Here is a 24588-nt window from a genome sequence, read left to right as displayed (position 1 = left end):
CAGATCCTATAGCATAGACCATTGCTAGTAAGGTGATACAAATTGATTGTTGTTGTTTCGTTCTGAAAATGATCGTTGATAGTTACACAGCTACGTATAAACAAATAAAAGAATCACTTGGCAATAATTTCGCCTAATTCTAGGTCCATCGATTGTGTCGTCCAACTTCTCCCCCAGTCATGCTAAATTCGCTTTGCTTGCATTTTCAGAAGAAAAGAAAGACAAGACAACTAAGGGAGTGGGACAAGGACAAAATTGAAGAAATTTTGAAAGACATAGCTGAAAACAAGCTGACAATCAGCACAGCTTCCAGAAAGTACGGTGTGCCTCGGTCAACTCTATATGACAAGGTACAAGGCAAGTCTGCTCTGGACGCAAATTTGGGGAGGCCCCTTGTCATTTTACAAGACGAAGAAGACAGTATCAACTACTACATGAAGTACCGTGCAGAGCACGGGTTTCCCACAACCAAGAAGACAATTCTCGCGCTTGCTCTTGAAGTTCATCTTCGACACTGTGCAGAAAACGGAACAGCACCGAAGATAGACCCTCAAAAGGGACTGTCTAAAAGTTGGTGGAAGCGGTTCAAGGAACGCAACAGTAAGATCTTGCGACAGCTAGGTTCTTTGAACAATTTGAGCACAAAATCTGTAGATAAAACGAAATACTTTGATCAGCTGACGGCAACGATGACCAAAGAAGGCTTGACTGGCCGGCCACATCGCATTTATCACGCTGATGAGGTGGGATTTGACCTTGACCCTAAGATGGAGCCGCTGACTTTTGCCAAGTTAAATGTTCCAGGTGCTGCTATCAGGACAGGCGGCCACGATCACAAATTATCTTGCCTTGAGTGCGTCGCTGCTGATGGTGCAGCTATCCCACCTTTGATCACCTTCTCAAAGTCATTTCCCACCAATGACTACAGATCAGAAGGTCCAAACAACGCCCTGTATGCGGTTACACCATCAGGACTAGTCGAGGGGGACGCTTTCTTGCGGTGGCTCCAGGAATGTTTTCTGCCGTTTTGTTCGCCGGTACGGCCTGTTCTGGTGTTGATGGATCCAAGCAGCACTCACGTAACGCCCGAAGTCATAGATTTTGCTTTAAAGAACGACATCGTCTTCATGGCTCTGCCATTTCGTACTACCGTTTTCAGGCATCCACTAGACGTCCCCTTCGATCGAATGAAAACCAAGTTCAACCGCGCGGTGAAGGCTCGTCTCGCGCCCGACTTTAAGTCAACCTTCTGCAAGATCTACAACGAAGCCAGAAAATGCGTTCTTTCTAAGGCTGTGATCAAGAAAGCCTTCAAGAAATCTGGCGTTACTCCTGTAAGAGAAAACAGGGCGAACCAATATACCTCGACCGACAGCAAAGGAGGCGACAATCATGACGATGAAGCAGAAGATCGCTATCCGGCATTGCTGCCGGAAGAGAGGGAGATGATGGCACGCGCAGAAGAACTCGAGGATGAAGAGTATCACCGTGACAAAGGACGAACCCATGCAGTTCCAGAGGTAATGAAATTATACAGAATGATTGCTACTACTTTTTCTTGCTTCTTTACAAATTGATTCGTTTCCTACAGCAGACTTATAAAGCTGCTTAGAAAGTCGACACCAGAAATGTGCGATGAAAACATGCTTCTCCTCATTGCAGATAACGAGGCATAAATTTGCGCGTCCCATTTCTTGTCCTCGCAGATTGATAGTGATGAAGAAGAGACAGAACAACTCCTCGAGGATGAAGACCCATCATGGATGTGTGACTTCTTCACAGAGTCAACAGAGGTAATGTATTAGCCATTTATATCGTACATACCGTCCTTGTAAATTTTTTCTCCTGCCACAAAATGTCTCTAAAATTAGTAACATATTTCATGTTCTTATCCTCAGGATTGATGACAACATTCAACAAAGCGCCCTCTTACCAGCCATTGAAGGACTGACATAAAAACAGACTTCGCGGCTTCTCGACACGTCTGCTTGTGCTAAGATGTCATCTCAAATGAACAGTGGTGTCATACGTTGTACAGGCACAAGTGCATCACTAGGTGGCATTGCAGAGGCTGGATAGTCTGGCACGGACCTGGCTCAGTCTCAGCTTAATGCTAGCACATTGTATTCTTAAGATCGTTCTAGATAGGATTCTCCGAACGTTACATTGCGTGGCTTCGAATGAAAACCTTTGTTTGTAATGGCCACATTTAATACGAATTTTGACGTCAGCATTACAGAGTCCCGACTATTTGTATGGTATGCACATAATATCTAGGTGCACTAAATACTGTTGAATTTTGTTCAGGTTAGGGCATGTTCCGTTTTCACGAATGTCCTAGGAAAGTACGCTAGCCTATTTATTATGAAGCCTATTCTAAGCTCTTCTCGATCTTTGTTTAGACTAAAGAGCCACTGGATTGATTTTAAAAAATGACGAGCATACCGTATACCCCAGGCTTGTTCATGTCACGTGTTTTACTTGTATATCAGGCATTTTGGTTACCTGAGGCAATGCTGTTAGTGCCAAGTGATCACAGGAAGAGATGTGTTCTTGTGTAAGGCCACAGCAAGTTGATTTTATGGATGACATTCTCTGCAGACTGCAAAAATAGTGCGATAGGGCGAAAAAAAAACAAGATGGGTGAAAAAAAAACAAGATAGCTACATTTCCAAAAATATGCACAATTAAGTTGTGATGAATGTTGTAACAAGAATTAAAGGGACAAAACATGGTATCAGAGCCAACACGACATTCATTCATGTATTCAAGACATGTATTGGTGTGGTAAAAGTGACACTAGTGTAGCAGACTGACATCACCAACAAAGTTGGTAACCACACTCATGGCTTCCATATTGGTGTCACCTTTACAACTATCCAATAAGTTTTATTTCCACAACTACAGTCCTAGGTACCTCGCGAGTTTCACTTCTACAAGTTCAATTATTAGGCTACAACACAACATATTTGCTCATTTTGGTACTTTGTCGTCATGTTGACCATCCCTGCAGAAGAAAAAAATTTTTTTTTTCTGAAATCAGGCGAAAATTAATGCGCGCGCTGATGTCATCCATAAAATTTACTTGTTGTGGCCTAAATAATATGTTTGTTGTTTTGCTTCAACAGATACTTTATTGTTCTTTTATCCACCTTGAGGTTTTGTTTTAAGTGCAATAATGCAAAACATATCAATGTAACGCAAACGTTCAGTTTGTAAAGTTTGAACAAACATTCATCCATCCATTCAAATGTTGTTTGAAATAAAGAGACAATGTTTTCATTCCATTGATGGAGTATTTTTGTCTATCCTATAAACGTTCCTAAGAACCGAGATAAACTATGATCAAACAGCACACGAGGATTTTAAGCCAATTCCGTGACGCGCACGCACTATCTGGATATGTTATTTGAGTAAGGTCAATTGATACGGCTGAAACTGTACCGAGGCATCTATTTGATTTTGTTGGATGAAACAGCACAGACTCATGCAACGTATGTTTTATACCAACATTTTTTTGCGAGATACTTGCAGGTAGATGTGCAAAGGTTAGGGCTGACAAGTCATTCAGTTGAATATAACCAGCTGCTGCCTCGCCGGGTGCCTGTGAAGTTGGTGTGTTGCGTCGAAGGGCGATGGTACTGGGGATAAAAGTACAGATACACATGCTATAGCACATATGATAAAATGTCGGCCGCTTCGTGTACCAGATCCTAAAGCATAGACCATTAGTAGCAAGGTGATACAGATTGGTTGTTTCCTTGTGAAAATTATCGTTGATAGTTGCACAGCTACGTATAAACAAATAAAAGACTCACATGGCAATAATTTTGCCTAATTCTAGGTCCATCGATTGTGTAGTCCAACTTCTCCCTCGGCCATACTAATTTCGCTTTGCTTGCATTTTCAGAAGAAAATAAAGACAAGACAGCAGAGAAAGAAATGGGACAAGGAAAAATGTGAAGAAATTTTGAAAGACATAGCTGAAAACAAACTGTCAACCAGGGCGGCTTCCAGAAAGTACGGTGTGCCACGGTCAACACTACAAGACAAGGTACAAGGCAAGTCTGCTCTGGACGCAAATTTGGGGAGGCCCCTTGTCATTTTACAAGATGAAGAAGACAACATCATCTACTACATGAAGTACCGTGCAGAGCACGGGTTTCCCACCACCAAGAAGGCAATTCTCGCGCTTGCTCTTGAAGTCCATCTTCGACACTGCGCAGAAAACGGAACGGCCCCGAAGGTACACCCTCAGAGGGGACTGTCTCAAAAATGGTGGAAGGGCTTTAAAGAACGCAACAGTACGATCTTACGACAGCTAGGTTTCTTGGAAAATTTGAGCACAAAATCTGAAGATAGAACTGAATACTTTGATCAGCTGAAGACCATAATGACCAAGGAAGGCCTGACTGGCCAGCCATATCGCGTTTACCATGCAGATGAGATTGGATTTGACCTTGACCCAGCACTGGAGCCCTTGACGTTTGCCAAGTTAAACGTCCCAGGTGCTGCCATCAGGAAGGGCGGTCACGATCACAAATTGTCCTGCCTGGAGTGCGTAGCTGCCGATGGTGCATCTATCCCACCTTTGATCACCTTCTCAAAGTCATTTCCCACCGCAGACTATACTTCGGAGGGTCCAAACAACGCCCTGTATGCGGTTACACCATCAGGACTCGTCGAGGGAGACGCTTTCTTGCGGTGGCTGCAGGAATGTTTTCTGATATTCTGTTCGCCTGTGCGACCTGTCCTGGTGTTAATGGATCCAAGCAGCACTCACGTAACTCCCGAAGTCATAGATTTTGCTTCACAGAACGACATCGTCTTCATGGCTCTGCCATTTCGTACTACTGTTTTCAGGCATCCTCTAGACGTCCCCTTCGATCGAATGAAGACAAAGTTCCATCGGGCGGTGAAGGCTCGTCTTGCGCCCGACTTCGTCATCACAAAGTCGTCCTTCTGCAACATCTACAACGAAGCCAGAAAATGCCTTCTTTCAAAGGCTGTGATCAAGAAAGCCTTCAAGAAATCTGGCGTTACTCCTGTAGGAGAAAACAGTGCGAACCAACATCCGTCGGTCGCAAACAACAGCAAAGGAGGCGACATTCATGACGATGAATCAGAAGATCGCTATCCGGCATTGCTGCCGGAAGAGAGGGAGATGATGGCACGCGCAGAAGAACTCGAAGATGAAGAGTATCACCGTAACAAAGGACGATCCCGTGCTGTTCCAGAGGTAATCCAATTATTCAGAATGATGCCTTTATGATAATACAAATGTACTTGTAGTACATGTTCTTGTTTCTGCTTCTTTAGAAATTGATTCGTTTCCTACAGCAGACTTGTAAAAGCCAGTCTGGACATCGACACAACAAAAGTGTGATAAAACATACTCGTCCTCTTTGTCTCTGCATAACGAGGCATAGATTTGTGCGCCCCATATCTTGTCCTCGCAGATTGATTGTGATGAAGAAGAGACAGACCAACTCCGCGAGGATGAGACGGAGGACCCATCATGGATGTGTGACTTCTTCACAGGTTCAACAGAGGTATGTATTAGCCGCTTTTTGTCATACTCACCGTCCTTATAATCTTCCCTTCCGCTCCACAAATGTCTGTAACATCTGCCATGTTCTTATCCTCAGGATTGCTGACAGGAAAGCGCCCTCTTACCAGCCATTGAAGGACTGACATAAGAACAGACTTCGCGGCTTCTCGTCGACATGTCTTCTTCTTGTGATACGAGCGATGTCTTATCGAGTGAACAGTGGTGTCGTAACTTGTACAGGCACAAGTACATCATCAGACGTTAAAGTTTGTGGGCACGGACCTGGTCTCTGTCTCAGCTTATTGGCACCATGTCTTCTGTTTTGGTTCGTTCTAGTTAGGGTTGTACGAAAATTACATTCCATAGCATTGAACATCATTGTTTTTAAAGGCCACTTTTGATAAAGATTGCAAGTTCTAATAATTGCAGGTACACCCATAGTATTTAGGTGCACTAAATGTTGTTGAAATTATTGTCTACTTAGCGAATGTCCAGTTTCCATTCTTGTCTTAATAACAAATTGTAAGGTACTGTTGCACAAATACGTCGTGCCTTGTCAAACTACGCCGTACGCGTGGTTGGCTGAAATACGCCATAGTTGAGTTTTGGCCAGGGTAGAAAATCATATACGTATACGCAGCCTCTTGTAGCTCTTCGTGATCTTTGTAAAGACCGAAAAAACACTGGATTGATGTAACCACAGCCTGTAATTTCAAGTGTCTTACTTGCATATCAGGTATTTAATTACCTAAGGCATGCACTGGTGTTAGTGCCAAGTAATCACACGAAGAGATTACAGAGATCATGTGTTAAGTTCGTTGCTTTGCTCAAACAACAACTTAGTTGTTTTTTTAATTTTATTTTAAGTGCACTAGTACTAAAGGTCGTAGTCAGTTCAAGTCAATTCAACTCAAACGTTCAGTTTGCAAAGTTCGAACAAACGTTTCGTTCATTCATTCATTCAAATGTTGTTTGTAATAAAGATACCTTGTTTTCATTCCAATAATGGAGTTGTTTTCTTTCACACAAAAAAAAGTTAGTTAGAACCGAGATAACTAAAATGAGGCTAATGTGGATCAAAATAAACTCTAAACTCTCTCTCTCAACAAGATTAACCTTATGTTACAGTAAGGGTTGTATAGGTGATGTCGGAACAGAGAGCTGTCGAAACATACTGCTATGGGAACATATGGGCAATAACAGATAAGAAAATTCAATAGTTGACGATGTGACATGTAGAATAAACGTCTGACCCAGAAGACAGGTCTCTTGCCGTCTTGGGGGTAAAGAAAAAGTGTTGGTCCAAAAATAAGGACCTGTCTTCCCTGAGGGGCAAAGCTTCTGTCCTTGAGGACTATGCTTTAGTAAATAAAGGGACTTAATGGAGAAAATGATGTGTATTGTTCAGCAATGGGGAAGATCTGCCTGATGTGGATTGAAGTAGTAATTCCCCCTTTTCTTTCTCAATGATGACTTACAACAACATGATGTGTCACTGTATAACATAATGGCTTGCAGTTGGTTTTCGGTACGGACGTCATTGATTGACCTTAGCTTGTAACAGGAACCTCAAACATCGGCATTCGTGACTGATGCGAGCAAATGACAAGTGCTGTCGCTGTACGTGTCCATGTAAACAAAGGTTGCTTTATCCGACACAAATAGAACTATGTGTTGCAGACTTTTCGGTCGTATACGGACATGACTTCCCTCGGAAATTAAAGCCAATTTCGTGACTCGCATACAGCATCTGGATAGAACCTTTGAGCAAGGTCAATTGATAAAAGAGCACAGACTCAAAGCTTGTATTATGCCAACAGAAAATGGCAGTTTAGTCTACTCAGGTTGCTAAAGGTTTCTTCACGTTTGTAAACAACTTCGACAATGTGCATGTGTTTCATGCTAACATATTTGCATATGTTGTCCCAAGCGTATTAGCAGTTGTCAGATCATTTAAACAAGTGCTTGGTGGATGTGTTTACGTTGTTAATGCATGTGTCTTTGTTGGCACCGTTCCATAGACATTGGAAGACCTTGGAAGCTTTTACCCCACATCTGTGACTCCGCGGTCTCATTGCCGGCCAGTGACGTACTCCTCGCGCCCTGTCATGACTTCGACCGGATCCTTGAGCGTAGTTTTCGCAGTGTTGTCGCTCTGTGTGAAGGCCCAGGATGCGTACCCAACTCGGACAACACGTCTGGGCCGCGTGTCGGGCAGAACCGTCGCCTTCGAGGGCTCGACAGTAGAAGAATACCTCGGCATTCCTTACGCGGCTCCCCCGACCGGCCCTCTCCGCTTCAGGCCGCCCCAGCCCGCCCAGCCATGGGACGGCGTAAGGAACGCCTCGACGTTCGGAGCCTCGTGCATGCAGACCAGGACACAGTACGGACCAGTGTCGGAGGACTGCCTGTTCCTGAACATCTATGTACCCGTCAATGGCTCGAACGCAACTCAGAGTGCAGCGGTCATGGTGTATATTCATGGCGGAAGGTATGTTTTCTGTTGTTGTTGTGTGTTTGGGCATGTGAGCTCCAGCTCTCCATAACATAAGATCTGTTGTTCTGTCAGCATCAGTAATGCAGAGCCATGTATACTTCAGATAGTAAGGTGTTCTGGATATTCTTGAGATGGCCTCGATCACACCTGGCTTTTTGTGTATCATGACAATATGAAAAAAAAAACTCTCGATGAAAGCTGCTACCATTCCCCAAAAGGTTCAACTTTGACACGGCGTTGTCGTTCAACGGCAAGTGCTTGGCTAGCAGGGGCGACGTCATCGTGGTTGCCATGAACTACCGGCTGAACGTATTCGGGTTCCTCAGCACGGGGGACCGGAACTCCCCGGGAAACTACGGACTCATGGACCAGCGGGCAGCCATCGTCTGGGTGAAGGAGAACATCCACAACTTCGGCGGGGATCCTATTAGGTAACCATTATGATAACCTGCTTGTAACCATTGTGAAATGTTTGAATTTTTACATGCCAATGTGTTATTCCCTCTGCCTTTTGATGTCTATGCTCTGGTAAGCTGTTAAACATGTTGTAAAGCTGGTAAAAGTCAAGAATTTGAAACTTACAAAATCATGGATTTTGATGTTAAAATTTTTATTAATTATAAGTTGGGAGTTGAGACTTCTACTACATACCAAAAACGGAAGTATACTCTGTGTCTCTTTATTTGTCAAAGACTTACACCTACTCCTGAAAGTCAAAACTGTACAACAATCACTGAGAATAATTATTACTTTTGAACAATCATTTGAGAATCTTGGTACATGGTGGAATAGCACCAATTAAGAAAAAACTTCTTCTTCTACCAGTGAGTGCTCTGTGAAACCATGGTACGCTGAAATATCCTCTAATCAAACTAATAGAACACCCATGCAATAAGGTCGAATGTTTTGCAATCGAAGGTGAATTGAAATGAAAACATTGTCAAAATGTTCAAGTTCACTGTAAAGTTACAAAAAATGGATTGATACTTTTACCACTCTTTCTGATGCTTCTAGATTTTATCAATTGAAGTAAAATGCTTGCACCTTCAGCTGAATCAACGCAACAATCATGCCCCACGTATTCACAATATTGAAAAGTACTGCTGTAGTAATAAGATCTGACTCAATTTACATAAATGTGACAGAAAACTTCTATGGACATTAACAATGGCAAGTAATGTCTAATGCAAGTTGAACAAGCTTTTTTGTCCATTACATACAAAGTAACTGTGGAGACGGTGAAATTTATGTGCAGATGTCATATTTGCTCCACATGCTTAAAAGATAGAAAACTTGTCAGAAAGGGAAACCTGAATCTTTATACACACACTATGATACATACTTCCTACCAAACAAACCTTAATACAGTCATGTTCTAGAATGAAATATTGATCCCCTAAATCTAAATCCCTGGTTTAGTCACCACTAACAAATGTGTACATTATAATCTTGATACATAGGTTATATAAGGTGAGAAAACGTCTTGACTTGTCAATAAAGTCATAAAAGATCGATGATAATTGAACTTAAATGTAATACAGACACTGCTTTAACGTACTATTGCTCTTATAAGGACGAGAAATAAGATATTCTTTAGATATTTTCATTGTTATTTTTGAGAACACATCATATTTACTTTGAACACTCGTTTTTTGACTAAACACGTATACGTACTGCAGTACATTGTTACCTCTGCTAAAAAAGCTAACGTCATAATTTGTCTTTACGGGTTTGCATGCATGAACCTAAGTCTCTGACAGATCTGCATGCAAAAGTTCCCGAAATTGTTGAATGTGTAACTATTACTGTGGCCATTATCAGGTATGCTCCATAATTGTTAACTTGAAGCGGGGATTGAAATAATATGTGAGTTTTCAGTTCCACCCTTCCAGGGAGTGTATAATCAAGTAAACAAATAGCATAGTCGTCGAACGGATAGTTGCTCTTTATAGCTAGTAATATACTTGCACCTTCAGCTGAACCAATGCAACAATCTCTTGTTGAGTTGCTCTTTACAACAGCATGTCAGCCCACGTAAAATTATCGGATGCATTTTTGTTGGCATTTGGTGTGCAGACGAAAATTATGATTCTATGCAGATCTACCCTTGTTGGAATGTTGCAATTTTGAATGCGTTTGGGTTGGAAGGCTAGTTTAACTCAAAAAGCAATAAAATATATCTTAAGGCGTGGCACTCATGCAGAACGCTTTTCGCGGATCCGAGTTTACCCGTAGACAAGTGAACTACATGTAGAAGGGGTGTTTGGGAGGAGTAAGTGGAGATCTGATAAGCTATACATCAGCGTGACCCTGGAGCCCACGAGACCCATGAGACTGGCCATATTTGGCCTTATAGTGGCATTTGATGGAAATTTTAGATACAGACCTTAATCGTAGATATTGAAGCAGGCTGGGCAATGTTCAGATGTTAATTTTTGTCATTCACTTTTGGTTCAAGTACTAAGTAACCATTTTCATCAGTGGACCCTTCAACTGTCATGGTTTGTTTTAGAGATTGGTAGTGATGTGGGGTTTCAGCTGCATCAGCAGGCTGGTTATCGGGTTTTGTTAGATATTGGTAGTGTTTTTTCTCATCTACTGCATAAGCAACTTTACGGGATGGGGGAAGAGGGGGAGGCTCATCTTTGTATGGTTTGATTGTATTGGCCTGCGCATTTGCTACAAGCATTAAGTAGTCATGACAATCAGTGGGTCCGTTGATATTCCATGACTTCGCTAATGGTTGGTAGTGGTGTGTAGTGCCATTTGCACCATCATGACCATCATTGGTTTCTGGTATGTGTTGATTGTTGGGCCTGGGTTGAGTGTCATGACATTCCGCTTGGGCGTTCTCGCGTGCTAAAGAAGCACCTTTGCGACGTGGGGGGAGTGGGGGAGGTTGGTTATGACAGGGTATATTTGCATTGGTTGATGGTGAGTTCTGGGTGGTTGTGGGTTTGGGTCCAGTCTCTGATTGCCCTCCCTGGCCTGTTACTACAATAGTAGATGTAATGTTTCTGTTGCTAAAACCATTATTTGCGTCTGAGTCCGGAGAACGTTTACCTGCCCTTCTCTTGTATACGATTGTGACAATAACGGCGACAATGAGGGCAGTGACAGCTACGGCACCGCTAAGAGAGACAATGTAAACAGGGAGAGAGATATCAGTTTCTGATTCATAATGCCTGTCCCTTTCTCGTTTCAGCGAACCACCACGAGTGGTTAATGGTGTCGTTGTAACTGTTGCTAACACGTTTCTTTGGGTATTATCAGACATTATGTCAAATGCCGAACTAACAGCAGGTGGTGTTGTAATTGTGAGAGTATCATTTTCTGCATTCCTGAATGAGGAATATTTTAGCTCTTCAGAGGAGATAAGAGATGCCTGGATATTAACGGGGATTTTGCCGGATGTTTTACTTATAGGTGTTGGTGGTGTTGGATGACCATTATTGCCTGCATCACCAAATGAAGATCTTAGCACTGTTAACGAGGTAGCTGAGGCCTGAATAGCAACAGGGATTTTGCCGGATGTTTTACTTTTAGGTGCCGGTGGTGTTGGGTGACAATTATTGCCTGCATTACCAAATGAAGATCTTAGATCTGATGTCTGTTCAGCAACAGGCCTAGGGGTTTGGGCAAATGTTGGGGCTATGGTAGGTGGTGTTGGTTTGGCATTATTTTCTTCATATTTACCAACTGAAGAATGTCCCAGCTCCACATAAGGGGTAGGTGAGGGTGGGATAGCAACAGGCAATGTTGTTATTGTTTTCTTTCTACAATCTAGTTCTTCGAGATTGATATCTTTCAATTGTCTTCCAAAGAACTTGTCAGGCTCGACACATATCATCTGCTCTGCAAATGAAGCAGAAAAATATCTAGCCATTTCATGCCTAAATTGAGAAATATTACAATCACACTTCCATGGGTTATTGCCAATGTTAACACCACTCATAGATGCCAAAAGGCCAATAGCTACTCGTGGAAGGGTAGTTATCTTGTTTGACTGCAGGTCTAAAATTTCAAGCTTTGTTAAATCCCATACTGTACCAGACGGAACGTTAGGTATTTGGTTGTAGCCTAGCTTCAAACTTCTTAGCTGGGGTAATTCTGACAATGCATGAGGCTCAATCTTAGTTATTTGGTTGGAGGCAAGGTACAAATTGTGTAGCTTGGGTAAATCTGAGAATGATTTTTCCCTGATGGTGGTTATCTGGTTGTGGCTGAGGTTCAAATCCTTGAGCTTGGGTAAATCCGAAAATATATTATCCTGGATGGCGGCTATTTGGTTGAGGTGAAGGCACAAATGTACTAGCTTGGGCAAATTTGAGAATGCACCAACCTCGATGGTAGCTATTTTGTTTTGGTATATTTCCAAATCCTGGAGCTGGGGAAAATTTGAGAATATACCATCCTGGATGTTGGTTATTTGGTTGTGGCCTAGTTTCAGAGTTTGGAGCTGGGGTAAACGTGACAATGCACCTGGCTGGATGTTAGCTATTTGGTTTTGGTCTAGGTTGAGAAATTGTAGTCGGGGCAAGTCTGAGAATACACCACTTTGTATGCTGGTGATTTTGTTTCTGTCTAAGATCAAACTTCGGAGTTGGGGTAAATCCGAGAATGTGCCACGCTGAATGTTTGTTATTTGATTGCAGCATAGGTTTATATTTTGAATCTTGGATAGTTTTGAAAATGAGCCAGAGGGAATGCCTGATATGGGATTAGAAACCAAAACCAAAGTAGTTAAAGATCTTGGCAGAAGTTCTGGAATGCTGGTGAGGCCCAGGCTTGCGCATTTGCAGTAGATGGGCAACTGACAGGGGCAGTCAGCTCCCAGTAGGTTTGGTTCCTTCAGGATGATGAGAAGGAAAATTAGCAAGTGCCTCAGCTTTCTTCCCATCTTGTTCTGTCACCTTAAAGAATAGAAAACCGAAATGAAATTAAATCATTTGACGCTTGTATGTCTAATTCTACCTGCACTCATAAAAATGGCTGTGTAGTAGCTAGTATCAATATTTTCAAAGGAATACAAGAGAGCCCCCGCCTACGTTGTGCAAGGTTGTTTCATTTTTGTACGCCAAAACATTTCAAATAATGCAAAATGTTAAAAGTAGATGGAACTTAGCACATGTGTAATCAATTCAGATGTAGGCAATTCAAGTTAGGCTACAGTTTTTCCACTACAACAAACAGTACTTCTCAGCGAGTTCGCACTATGACATAAATATGACGATTATATTTACATGTTTCCCACTAATTATGTACAAATGGACCTTATTTGCATCATTTATTTATTTATTTATTTATTTCATCTTGAAAACAGATGGGTAGCCCCTACAACAGTGCATAGTTGATTTCCAAGGGGGCCCATCAAACATACATGTAAAATAATAAATACAGGACAAAAAACGTGGTTACAATCAGTCAAACTTTGAACATCCAGGGACAACATACAGTACAGAAAACATAAAACCGGTGCGTCAAAACATAATCAGTGTCCATACTCATGTCGAAAACGTTCCAAGGTCAAAATCAATATGTCAAGAGATGGAGTGGAGGTCAGAGGTCAAATCATATATCAAATCATGTGTAAATCGAAAATTAATGAAACTGAAATTTACAAAGTATGGATAGTAAATCATATGTAAAGATTGAACAAACAAAAAAATTAAAAACAGTAAGGCACATCATCAAAATCAACTGTTTTTTTTTCCCTCCAACCTGCATATGTTGGTAAGAATAAAAGTTCTCCTATGCCTTAATTTGCATAATCATATCAACCTATGTCATTCCAATTTGGCACTGATTTGCGCAATCAAACCTTACCAAAATCCTTCAAACCCCATCAGCAAAATGGCACATTCGATTTCAAATCTACTAGGGCCCCAAATATATACAATTTCGTCACAACCTATTTAATTATGACCAAATGCAAAGCATGTTCAGAGCCTAGGAAATTGATAAAGCATGAGAAGCTGGGCGTTTTATCGAAGAACCACCGAGGAGGACAAACATTTATTTTCAAACCGTCGTATTGAAGTCATTGGTGGTCTTTTTACCTACTGTGTTGTGATTAGTGAAGATTTGCTGCCTGTGACATACACTTGCAGCTGAAGTTTATTTAAAATTTTCCATAGAATCGATGTTCTTTAATGAAAGTCTTCTGTCTCTATTTCTCTTCAATAGATAATCATCTAAAATCAGTTGTTCTGCCTTTAGAATACTTGTTTGTACATAACGTTATATATGGGGTGTGGCAGTCGTTAATTGCTATACTGGTGTGCGTGGTGTTGATTGTCTGAAACTTGCTGGTTGAATATTGAAATTACGCAGGTTGTTTACTCCTCTCGAACATTTAAGACATGTATAGTAAAGTCTACATGAAGACTGCCTTCTCTAAGAGAAAAGTGATTGTGGGTGTGGTGATCTCTGTGCCTTGCAGAGAGGGATGGCGTACCTTATTCAATGTAGTTTTTGTGCCGAAAGTTCCAAAATGTCGAATTCTGTCTAACCTAATTCTGCCCATCAGTTTGACCTTGCACGATAGTCAATGTCACATTTTAGATACAAAAAGGTTGACCTTTTTAATTTTATCCCAGCTTACCTTTAGAGCTAGTCAGAAACTCTCCGTTCGGTACCTTCTTGTTGGGAAATCCGGGAGGAATTTTGTCCCTATATCGGTGATTCGTTGGCTACGCCCTTCAGTCCGCAATGCAGTGTGAACAGTGTTGGGTTGGTCTTAATCTTGTGATTAGGCTGGTGACGTTAGTTGTATGAGGTTGAATATCAACATCTACACGTTTACTTTTGAATAATCGTGGTTGTGTAGCTTGTACATATTTGCAGGTTCACGGTGGATATAATCTGAACTCAGGAACAGTTGTTCGTAATACATCGTTAGAGTCCGCTTATGATCAAATGTGAATATAAAAGTGGTTACAGAAGTCGGAATACCCACGAAGTTTCAGATTTGAACAAAAGAAAGACAAGCCTTATACTGTATTTAATCACAAGTGTCGTACTTTTATTTCCATAGAGTTTCATATGGTCACATTTGACAACAAAATAGAATTCTCAATAATAGCAGTAGTGGGGCAGTGACAGAAATATTCGCAGATTTTTTTAAAGAAAATGGTTGAGAATATTTCGATCTCTTTTGTATACTGATGCATTGATTTATATTTCCTCATTATTTTCAAATATTGTCTGATAGACTTAAATCTTCTCCGTCGTAGTTCTCGTGCAAGATCACGGAAGATCCCGTTATAGGTTGTGTTCTCGCGAGATCCCATTAAAAAATGTCGGGGTGGTCTTTTAAATACTTTTAACACTCTGTCGACCTAGGATAACAATCTTCGGAGAGAGCGCAGGCGGCATGGCCGTCAGCATGCAGCTGATATCTCCCAAGACAACAGGTTTGTTCCAGCGGGCCATCTGTCAGAGCGGCGTCGCCATGACACCCGGAGCTATCAACTACAACCCACTCGCATTTACCAAGCAGCTGTGCGACTACCTGAACTGCGGGACGGAGGACCCAGCCGGGATGGTCTCCGCGCTGAGGGCGAAGGGCGCGGACGAGCTGACGCAGGCCGCTGCTGTGTTTACCGGTATGATTGTTACAATCTGATACTAGAAATCAGTTCAAACGTTTCAGCGCGAAGCCTTTCAAATGGTCGAACTAATGGCGTCAAACCTCTATACCTAAAGGCACCCAATACAGTTAAATATAGAGAAGCGATTCGTAAGCCAAATTAAACTGCACTGCAATACAACTGCTGGAAAATCACCATGCTTTATCTCAATTGAGGAGGGCAAATGAAGAAGTGCAGTACTAGTATAAGAGTGGTTAACTGTACCTATATTTTCATCCGACATATCAGGTAACTTCACCAGAAGGGTATGGTTGCCTGTGGTTGACGGGGACTTCATACCGGAGGAGCCAGCTCGTTACTTGGAGTCGGCATCTCTGGACTCCCGCCAGCTCCTCATCGGGTGTAACAACGACGAGGGCGGCGGGCAGCTGGGGGAGGGCGCCCCGGCGTCCCACATAGTGGACAGGCAGAGTTTCGAGTTCTACCTGAATTCGTCTCTCTTCCCGACCTACCCCAAAAACACACAGGTACGTGTGGATGCAAACTACCTATCTGTTTCTTGATTATTATGATACTGAGATACGAGGAACGTTAGAACAGATATAATGGCAGGTCCCATACGTTCTTTAGCACTATTGCATTCTCCTGGCTTTTATGAAATACTAGTAGTCGGACAAGTGTTATTGAAAAAAAGAAGGATGATTCCATTTCTCGTCGACGCGTCCGCAAAATTTCTAAAGCTCACCCAGTACTGAGGATTTGGCGGCGCGGATGAAAGGATGGTAAAATCTTGCAATTTTTTGGCGATACGATTTCGGTCTTCCCGTCTATACCAGTGAAACAACCAGAGGGGCGTGTAGAACAGAAGGAAACAATATCCCGACTCCCGGGATTCGAACCTGCGCCGAACCCGGGCAGCCGGATCACAAATCCAGCGTGCAAATCACAACGCCAAAAGCTCAGAGCTGCTGGCGTGGTCTGCTTCATCTGCACAGAACCACGGAGTAGTGTGTATGAAACATATAATTAACTAGAGTTCAGCGACCTCATACCTCCATGAAAATTTAGAGCTTTCGTAAATTTCATGCAATTGACTAACACATTAACATAATTTATGCATGGTGTTGTTCATCATTGACTAACGTACACATGTCACAGTTATAAAATTCCCAATATTAATCATAAAGCGGTTTTGCAATTTTAACATAAATTATTCAAATAAGTTCCTCATTACCATATTTGGTATCTGCTTATATTCCACCTATCATAATTAACATGTGTTACATGTATTGAGGTCCAGTTATTGAAAACAATGGAACTATACAATTTCCTCATTAATTATGCAAATTAAGTCCTCATTTGCATAACATGTATATCATTATGAACATCTTTGCCCAGCTACCCGCATGCCTAAAATGCAGGCAATCCGTCGTTCCTTTCTGCAGTTATCCTCTTTGGAGTGTCTTGACAAAAACACCCATGCAGTTCCACAATTAAATGTTAGGGGGCTGAAACTTGCCCCACTTTGTCATGACACCAAAAGCTATCTACCACCAAAATGTCAAGACCATAGCATGTCTGAAACAAGAGATACATTGAAAAAACTGCTATGATAGAATATTCTCATTAATTATGCAAATGTACTCCTATTTTGCATAATTAGTATCTTATCTTGTAAAACATTGTCTAAGGTACCTACATACCAAAAATGATGAAAATCCGTTGTTCCCTTCTTGAGTTATCGTCTTCAGAAGTTTTTGACAACAATGCCCCTGCTTTCCCAAAACTAGACGCTAGGGGGCCCAAACTTATGTCACTTATTCCTGAGCACAAGAGCTATTTAATACTTCAAAATCGTGACCATAGCTTGCTCAGAACACGAGATAGCAAACCCGGAAGTTGCGCTGCAGTACCAAGGGAAGCCGCTAGGGGGCCCAAAATCTAATCATTTCCAGCTTTCATCACACCCTACCAACACACCAAGTATGAAACCAATCCACCAAGCCGTTCTTGAGTTATCTTGTTTACACACACACAGACAGACAGACAGACAGACAAACACAGGGTAAAATATAACCTCCATGACATTTCATGGAGGTAATCATGCTGATTTTGCAACACATGTACACACGCAAACAGATGATCATGGAGGCAGCGACGTACGAGTACGGAGTTTGGGACGAGACCGATCCCGAGACCCTCCGCCGGGCGTTCGCGCAGATGTACGGTGACTTCGAGTATCTGGCCAACACCGTGCAGAAGGCAAACCTGTATTCACAGGTTGGTACATTCTATCAACAGTAGTAGGCGCCATGGTTCAGCACCGTTTAGGCCTACGTCACATTTCCAAACCGGGCCCCGGCCGGGCAGCTTTCGGGAACGAAAAGTATGATATCTAACAGAAGTCAAACTGCACAAAGGGAATAGTTGTGGGTATTATTTGTACTATATTTGTACGTATACATTTCTATTTTCGTTTCCACAAACAGCCCGGCCAGCGCCCAGTCTGGAAATGTGACGTTAGTGTTACCAGACGAACATGTATGTACGGTAACTGAGTAGCCACAGTACACCTAATAATAATTCTGGTCTTGGTACGAATTCTCTCAAACTCGTTTCGCGTTTTGCCCAATATGGATCGCTTCAGTGAGAATAGACATGAATGGTAAATTTATAAGATCTGCAGCTTGTCTTATCAACCTAGTGAGGGGATTTTCTTAGGGTTGCCTTTAACCACTTACCAAACTTGGCTTTTAACTTTACCGCCAACATTTATCCTTTTGTATGAAAGCATGCGCATGGTACTGGGTCTGTTTGCACACGAATATATAATGTTTTATAATTACTCGCTATCCATTGTGCTAGTTCCCTTCCTCAAGGCTGTAATGAGCGGAGTCGCCGCTAAGTGGCGCTGCGGCGAGAATGCGGTCCCAAACGTGACACGGTCTTGTCAAAGGAGAAATAAGAAATTTAAAGAAGATTCTCTTCCATTTCTATTTCCAGGCCAGACTATTCCTTAAGTAATCAAACGTGCCTGAATTTTTTTTCAGCGTAACCACCCCACCTACATGTACCTGTTCACCCATCGCCCATCATTCTCCACCTTGCCGGACTATGTCGAAGCGTCACACGGCCAGGAGTTGTACTTCCTCTTCCTGGACTTACGCGGGAACAACCCCGATAGTCTGAGCGCAGAAGAAAAGGAACTAAGTCGGGTGATGATAAAGTACTGGACTAACTTCGCTAAGACGGGGTAAGTTGTCATACATTACAGTAAACTTTATAACACATCACAAACCTTAACAAGAGTTCGTAGACCTCAGGCCTGCATGAAATGTATTGGGTTTCTGTAGACCTATTGTGTATTTTTGCCTTTTTGTCTGTGGTACGTGGTTGGAAAAATGAGCTTTTTACTGTGTTGGTTGTGCACCATGCAAAAGTCTGACTCTGAAATTCCATTTTCTGAATTTGTAAGTTTGGACAGGGATGAACATTACTTATTTTGGATTTCTTAAGTATGTAACCAACCACAGTACTTTGAAGTTGTTGAGACGCTACCTTTTTTTGTCTCAGATGGCCCATGCACATGTAGTTACTCTGTCACATGATATATTAATATCTTCCTATTTCAATGTACTGACCTAATGCAGCTGCTAAGTCTCCTTGGTTTGTGTTCTTCCAATGATATTCATTAAAGACTTATTTCTGGGGTGTTATTCACTTGACATCGGAATGTTTTACTCGCACAATTTGACCAATGATACTTTTATCTGTAGTTCCATAGACATTAGACAACATGAATAGTGGTAGCCCCCATGCAGCAGCAACAGTTAGTCCCCAGGGTGGTACGATATTTTCATTCAATCCATCCAACCCAAACCTAAATCTCCTGTAGTATCTAAGCCAAATTTAACAGCATAATTTACTATGAAAAATGTCCTTGTCAATCCCATTTATAGATGGCAAGCTGCTGGCAATGGAAGCTTTGAAAAGTTCAGAAGCTGTTGTAGTCAAAGCAAACACCCAGCAAACATCCCCGCAAACCAATGAGCAGTTGCTTAGAAGGGGAATTTCATCATATATTTGCCGCGACAAAATGCAACAAACGATACTGAATTTAAAACAGGACAAAGCTAAGCCTCCACCACTTAACCCTGCCTGTACCATAGATTAAGCAGGCCCAAAAACCAAGCGAATATGACTAGCCCAAAACAACAAATTACCTGTATACAGTATGGAAATGGCATTACCAAAGAAACAAAAAGAAACACAGGACAAATCATACACATACCTTTCTCTTATGCCCACACTCTATACAGTTCTCCTCCACATTAGAAAATTGCATCTTCTTCTGTTTAAGTTCAAGTTCAACCATGATTGCCAACAGGGTAAAGGAACTTGTACCGGAACTTAAAACTCAGTACTATACAGCTCTAGAAACACCACAAAGAGTAATAAGCAAACTTCAATTATACCTGACCAACAGATATATAATCTTGTACACTCCCGTCATCTGGCAAACTGTCAGTGCCACTAAGTAACCTGATACATTGAAGGTAGCCCAGGCCAGATGATGGTTCTACACCCAACCATAATCTGTTTTTACAACCAAGCAGATATTGGGAGGATGCCCCAACCACACTAAAACAGGGTCAACCTATACAGTATCAAGTTCAAGCACAAGGAGGCCCAAAATCAAACCTGACCACCAGGACACCACAAACAACTCACGTACCAAATGGCAACACAATGGCACCTTGCGTTCCGGAGATACAGCGCACGCCCCGTGCCCGCACAAAAGGTAACCTAAAATGTCAAGTTCAAGCACCAAGGGCGCCAAAATCAAAATTGAGCATTATTCAGCCACCGCCGACACATGTGCCAAATATCATCGCGCCAGCACCAGCCGTTCAGAAGATATAACTCCGGAAACACCCCTCCCGGACACAAAATTCGACCTGCCGGGTCAAGTTCAAACGCGACAAGGCCCAAAGTCAATCCTAGGCAACAGGCAACAACCCCCCACCCATGCACCAAAAATCGTCGCAATCGCGCGTATCGTTCCGGACACACAGCGCCAAAAGTGCCCCAAAAACACAAAAAATGCCACCTTCAATGTCAAGGTCAAGCGCCAGGAGGCCCAAAATCACACCTGAGTGTCAGGCTACCACCCCCAACCCACGTACCAAAAATCGTCGTGCTCGCACCATCCGTTCACGAGATACAGCGCCCTACATCCCCGGCTACCGAAAAGTTCCCACCAGCATCAAAACCATACCTGCATACATGCAGGTAACAAGCAGGGGAAGAAAACATCGTGTTTCACACCCTGAATTATTAAAGTTTGTTATAAATTTTCGATCAATTGAAACATACCACATAGCACATTGATGAGGCAAGGAAATATACAACAGTGGCCCAAACTTTTACACTGATTTCTTGACCTTCATGACCTTCCCACGAGTTAGGTCCCGACCACTCCCCAAAAATGGTCGGCGCCTGGTTGGGAGGAGCCTGGAAGCCATCTTTATTTATAGCCCCAGTTCGTTCGTTTAATCGTGGTGAAGAATACGGCTTTTCCCATTTTGATTGTTCAAATTGTGTAGCTGAGTGACTGCCAGAAGACTTAGAAGACTTATTGTTACCTTTTGACTAAGTTTATGTGTGTATGTCCTAGTTGTCTTGTTTGAGTTCTGTATGTGTCCAGGGACACCTGAAGAACAGGCCGTGGCCTGAGTGTGATTTTTACCCTTGTAAAATGAAATAAACGAAATGGAATGAAGCAGGCAACCGCGCCAACCACGGATGACATTTCTCACGACCATAGATTTATCGTTCATGGTCCAACAAAAATGATATGATCATGATATCCTGATATTTTTTATTGTCATTTTTCAGCAACCCAATGTTGCCGTCTGCGTCGGATCTGCCGACCGTCTGGCCGCTGTACGTGCCCCGCTTCGGACAGCCCACCACAAAACAGTACCTGACGCTGAAGACCAACATGAGCGGAGACGACGTCAGCAGTAGCCTCAGACCCAAGAAGATCTACTTCTGGACTGAGGTAGCGCCGGCTCTGGAGTCCACTGTCCGGTCTACTTGTGAACCAGGGACCAACGCCGCATCGCCTGCAGCTAGCTCGAGAGCTACAGTGTGGCGCTTTTGTGTGATTGTCGCAGCACTGTGTTTTATCAGATAGTTTTAGATAGATTGGTGGTACAGGTGTTGCTGAATCTGTATCGTATATTTGCACAGTATAGGAAATAGGGGCAACATTTATTACCTGATTCATGTACACTCCTTTAATATGCTTTATCAATTTTCAAAATCACAACAAGCTCACCATACTAATTACTTACTTTACTTTACTTGGTCGAGCCAATAGCAATGCATAAGTAGTGTTTCTTCATTCTCTTTGGAATTCTTATTGGCATTGGCAAGTGTGACTTTGGTATTCAAAAGGCATCTACAGCCGTATCTTGCACACGTTGAATTTGTAGCGCCGATCTCTGAAAAACAAGAATCAATAAGATCAGTACAACGCTTATCCATTGTTTTTATGATACTCCAATTCGGCCTTTACTTTTTGTAAGGCCTACGTCACATTTCCAAACCGGAGCCCGGACGGGCAGCTTTCAGGAACAAAAAGTATGACATAAAAGACACCAAACTACATAAAACGTAAAGATGATCGTGGGCATTACAGTATTTGTGTACATTTTTCTATTTTTCATTTCCTCAAACAGCTCTGCCGGGCTCCGGTTCGGAATTGTGACGTAGGCCCAAGTCTGCGCGTGACACAATTTTCTTGTCACTCTACTGTATTAAAATAAATACCAAAATGATATGTTCGTTCACGAAAGTAAAAGAAAAACCTACTGAGCGGATCGGAACCCCTGTGCGTTGCTGTGGTAGCCGCATCCATATCGTTTTTTATGATACTTCAATTCGACGTATACTTCCTGTAAGTCTGTGTGTGACACAATTTTCTCGTCCCTCTGCTAGATTCAAATAAATACTAAAATAATATTTTCGTGACGCTGTGACATTCTAATGACGCTGAAGAAGAGTGAAAGAAACGCCCGGAAGTAAATCTCTGTTGTTATCCAGTTGTAGACATTGAATTGAATTTGAATACTAAGAGGAGTAAACAAAAAGACCGACTGAGCGTAACTTACTCATGTTTGTTGCTGTGGAAGCTGTGTAGGCCCCGCAGGTAATACCCGCTGGAGACGGAGTAGTTCATATCACCGTCCAGACTGTTCGCGTAGGGCGACAGGGCGCAGTTGTAGGTCTGCATGCCGCGCTTCCGGGAACACTTCACCTGTGCCAGAGGAAGTTATCAAAGGCAATAAGTCAGACGACTAGTAATGTAATTGTAAAACGTTTTCTCTCATACCGTTGTTTTAAAACAATACGGCTCTTGGTGCCAAGAAATGTTGAATGAAGTTGGCAGGTTGGCGCACAAATGCATTCCATGTGTTTTTGGCAGAGAGGCTCGGTGGGCGTCACTCCAATGCAAGTTTGCGGGGAAGAAGCTACATTTTATTTTCACTTTTACTGTATAGCCTTGTTATTGAACAAGAAAGATGATTTTGGGTCGTAAACTTTACTATGTAAAATTAACTCATACGGACTTGTATATACACACTCATGTGACGTTACGCCCACTCACGTTCCATCTGCGGTCCTCCCGGCCGTTGTTGTGCTCGCTCCTGAGCCCGGTGATGATGGCGTCAAAGGGGCACTGGAAGTTCATGACGCCGTCAAAGTCATTGATCCACCCGGACCAGAACTCCTCATCAAACCTGGGGATAGATGATGAAATGATTAATTTGACCACACACTTAAAAGTGCAAAACTGTAGTCCAATGGTGGCATGGTTGTGAATCTCCGATATTAGAACTGTACACCAAACAAAACAGCAGCTCAGTTTTTATAACTAAAAAGAACACGGATCATACATGAGAACAAACTTATTGGTAAGGTAAACAAATCTGCTGCGAGTAAAATTCCGCTGTGCCAGCTCCTAAAAGATCCACAAGATGGTGATATCCAACAAGATATCAAAACCGGAAGTTCCGCTACAGTGCCGCAACAAGCCGCTAGAGGGCTCGAAATCAAATCATTTCGAGGTCTCATCAAGACCTACGCACATACTAAATATCAATAAAGCCATTTAGGTATTCAAGAGTTATGCTGGTCAACTGCATCGCAAACACACGCATGCACATATACCCACATTATGTGTTTGTATGTGACATACAAACACTACCGGAAACATAACCGTCGGACGAAGGTATTACACAAACCTGGGGAGTCCTGGGACTGAACCGCAGCCGAACTTCCAGACCCTGTCCTCCGCGCGGTTGCAGTGGACGCTGCTGACGCGCCGGATGACCTGGCTACCGGGACACTCGAACTGGAAAGCGGCGTCCCACCTGGTCTGGGCGCCGGTCAGGGCCTGCCCGGGACTCTTGCAGCGGCGGCGGCGGCGACGGCGCCACGCGTCTCCCTGGCAGAGAAGAAGCCCGATCACGGCAAGAACGAGGAGGAAACGCAGGGATCTAGACCCCTGGGCCATGTTGCCGGTGTTGTAGCTGTGTAGGCTCCGAATGTGTTTCTCACAGTAAACTGTTTCTCATAGTAAACTGCTTTTATATGGGAATACAAGCATCCTGCTTCACGACTGAGAAACTAACCGGAAAGGTAGCCTCCTTCACCGGCCTCTCTGAGGGCATTGGCGTAAGTTTCGTGGGTGGGGAGTGGGGGGAGCGTTGACACTTTTCAGGGTGGTGACGGGGGACGTCGATTCGCGATTTTTTAACCGGGAATGCCGGGAAAGGAATATATACCGGGAAGCTTGTAGCCACTGTGGGCCGCCAGAGAGGCCGGTGATGGAGGCTACAGGAAAGGCGACTCTGGAAATTAGGAGAGATGCACATGTC

At 42.8% G+C, this 24588-nt stretch overlaps 4 protein-coding genes across 5 annotated transcripts in view; 2 read left to right on the top strand and 2 right to left on the bottom strand.

Moving 5' to 3' along the window:
• Positions 1 to 6557, top strand: part of LOC118415445 (serine-rich adhesin for platelets-like) — a 35019-nt gene extending 28462 nt beyond the window's left edge. Inside the window, exons 4-6 of one of the 2 annotated variants that reach the window (XM_035820082.1) lie at positions 3911 to 5239; positions 5460 to 5552; positions 5649 to 6557. In XM_035820082.1, coding sequence (XP_035675975.1) covers positions 3911 to 5239; positions 5460 to 5552; positions 5649 to 5657 — 1431 coding nt within the window. In that variant the 3' untranslated portion in view covers positions 5658 to 6557. Of the gene's footprint in view, positions 1 to 209; positions 1521 to 1706; positions 1794 to 1898; positions 2637 to 3910; positions 5240 to 5459; positions 5553 to 5648 lie in introns of those variants that run through there. The other variant, XM_035820083.1, reaches the window with a different exon arrangement.
• A 203-nt stretch (positions 6558 to 6760) lies between these two features.
• LOC118415449 (cocaine esterase-like) lies at positions 6761 to 21862 on the top strand. The gene is made up of 7 exons (XM_035820094.1): positions 6761 to 8042; positions 8267 to 8479; positions 15393 to 15655; positions 15929 to 16167; positions 17780 to 17920; positions 18691 to 18893; positions 21539 to 21862. The coding sequence occupies exons 1-7, from the start codon at positions 7660 to 7662 to the stop codon at positions 21837 to 21839; spliced, it is 1743 nt and encodes a 580-aa protein (XP_035675987.1). The 5' UTR covers positions 6761 to 7659; the 3' UTR covers positions 21840 to 21862.
• Positions 8554 to 13296, bottom strand: LOC118415447 (TLR4 interactor with leucine rich repeats-like). The gene has a single exon (XM_035820092.1). It carries the CDS (start codon positions 12946 to 12948, stop codon positions 10477 to 10479), a length of 2472 nt encoding a protein of 823 aa, XP_035675985.1. The 5' UTR covers positions 12949 to 13296; the 3' UTR covers positions 8554 to 10476.
• Positions 21863 to 21927: 65 nt separating the features above from the next.
• Positions 21928 to 24380, bottom strand: LOC118415454 (hemagglutinin/amebocyte aggregation factor-like). Its single transcript, XM_035820097.1, has 4 exons — positions 23953 to 24380; positions 23316 to 23448; positions 22819 to 22964; positions 21928 to 22149 (listed from the first exon to the last, which is right to left on the bottom strand). The coding sequence occupies exons 1-4, from the start codon at positions 24222 to 24224 to the stop codon at positions 22107 to 22109; spliced, it is 594 nt and encodes a 197-aa protein (XP_035675990.1). The 5' UTR covers positions 24225 to 24380; the 3' UTR covers positions 21928 to 22106.
• Positions 24381 to 24588: the final 208 nt, after the last annotated feature.

This window comes from Branchiostoma floridae, chromosome 5 (assembly GCF_000003815.2).
Source record: "Branchiostoma floridae strain S238N-H82 chromosome 5, Bfl_VNyyK, whole genome shotgun sequence".
Classification (NCBI taxonomy): domain Eukaryota; kingdom Metazoa; phylum Chordata; class Leptocardii; order Amphioxiformes; family Branchiostomatidae; genus Branchiostoma; species Branchiostoma floridae.
The sequence above is the reverse complement of the archived record's forward strand: the minus strand, read 5'-3'. Positions and strand labels throughout refer to the sequence as shown.

Coding starts and splice junctions, on each gene's coding strand:
- LOC118415454 (XM_035820097.1), bottom strand. CDS start 24,224: ATGGCCCAGGGGTCTAGATCCCTGCGTTTCCTCCTCGTTCTTGCCGTG. Junction 23,449..23,952: donor TCAGTCCCAGGACTCCCCAG/GTTTGTGTAATA, acceptor ATCTATCCCCAG/GTTTGATGAGGAGTTCTGGT. Junction 22,150..22,818: donor TTCCACAGCAACAAACATGA/GTAAGTTACGCT, acceptor CTTGTTTTTCAG/AGATCGGCGCTACAAATTCA.
- LOC118415449 (XM_035820094.1), top strand. CDS start 7,660: ATGACTTCGACCGGATCCTTGAGCGTAGTTTTCGCAGTGTTGTCGCTC. Junction 8,480..15,392: donor TTCGGCGGGGATCCTATTAG/GTAACCATTATG, acceptor CTGTCGACCTAG/GATAACAATCTTCGGAGAGA. Junction 18,894..21,538: donor ACTAACTTCGCTAAGACGGG/GTAAGTTGTCAT, acceptor GTCATTTTTCAG/CAACCCAATGTTGCCGTCTG.
- LOC118415447 (XM_035820092.1), bottom strand. CDS start 12,948: ATGGGAAGAAAGCTGAGGCACTTGCTAATTTTCCTTCTCATCATCCTG.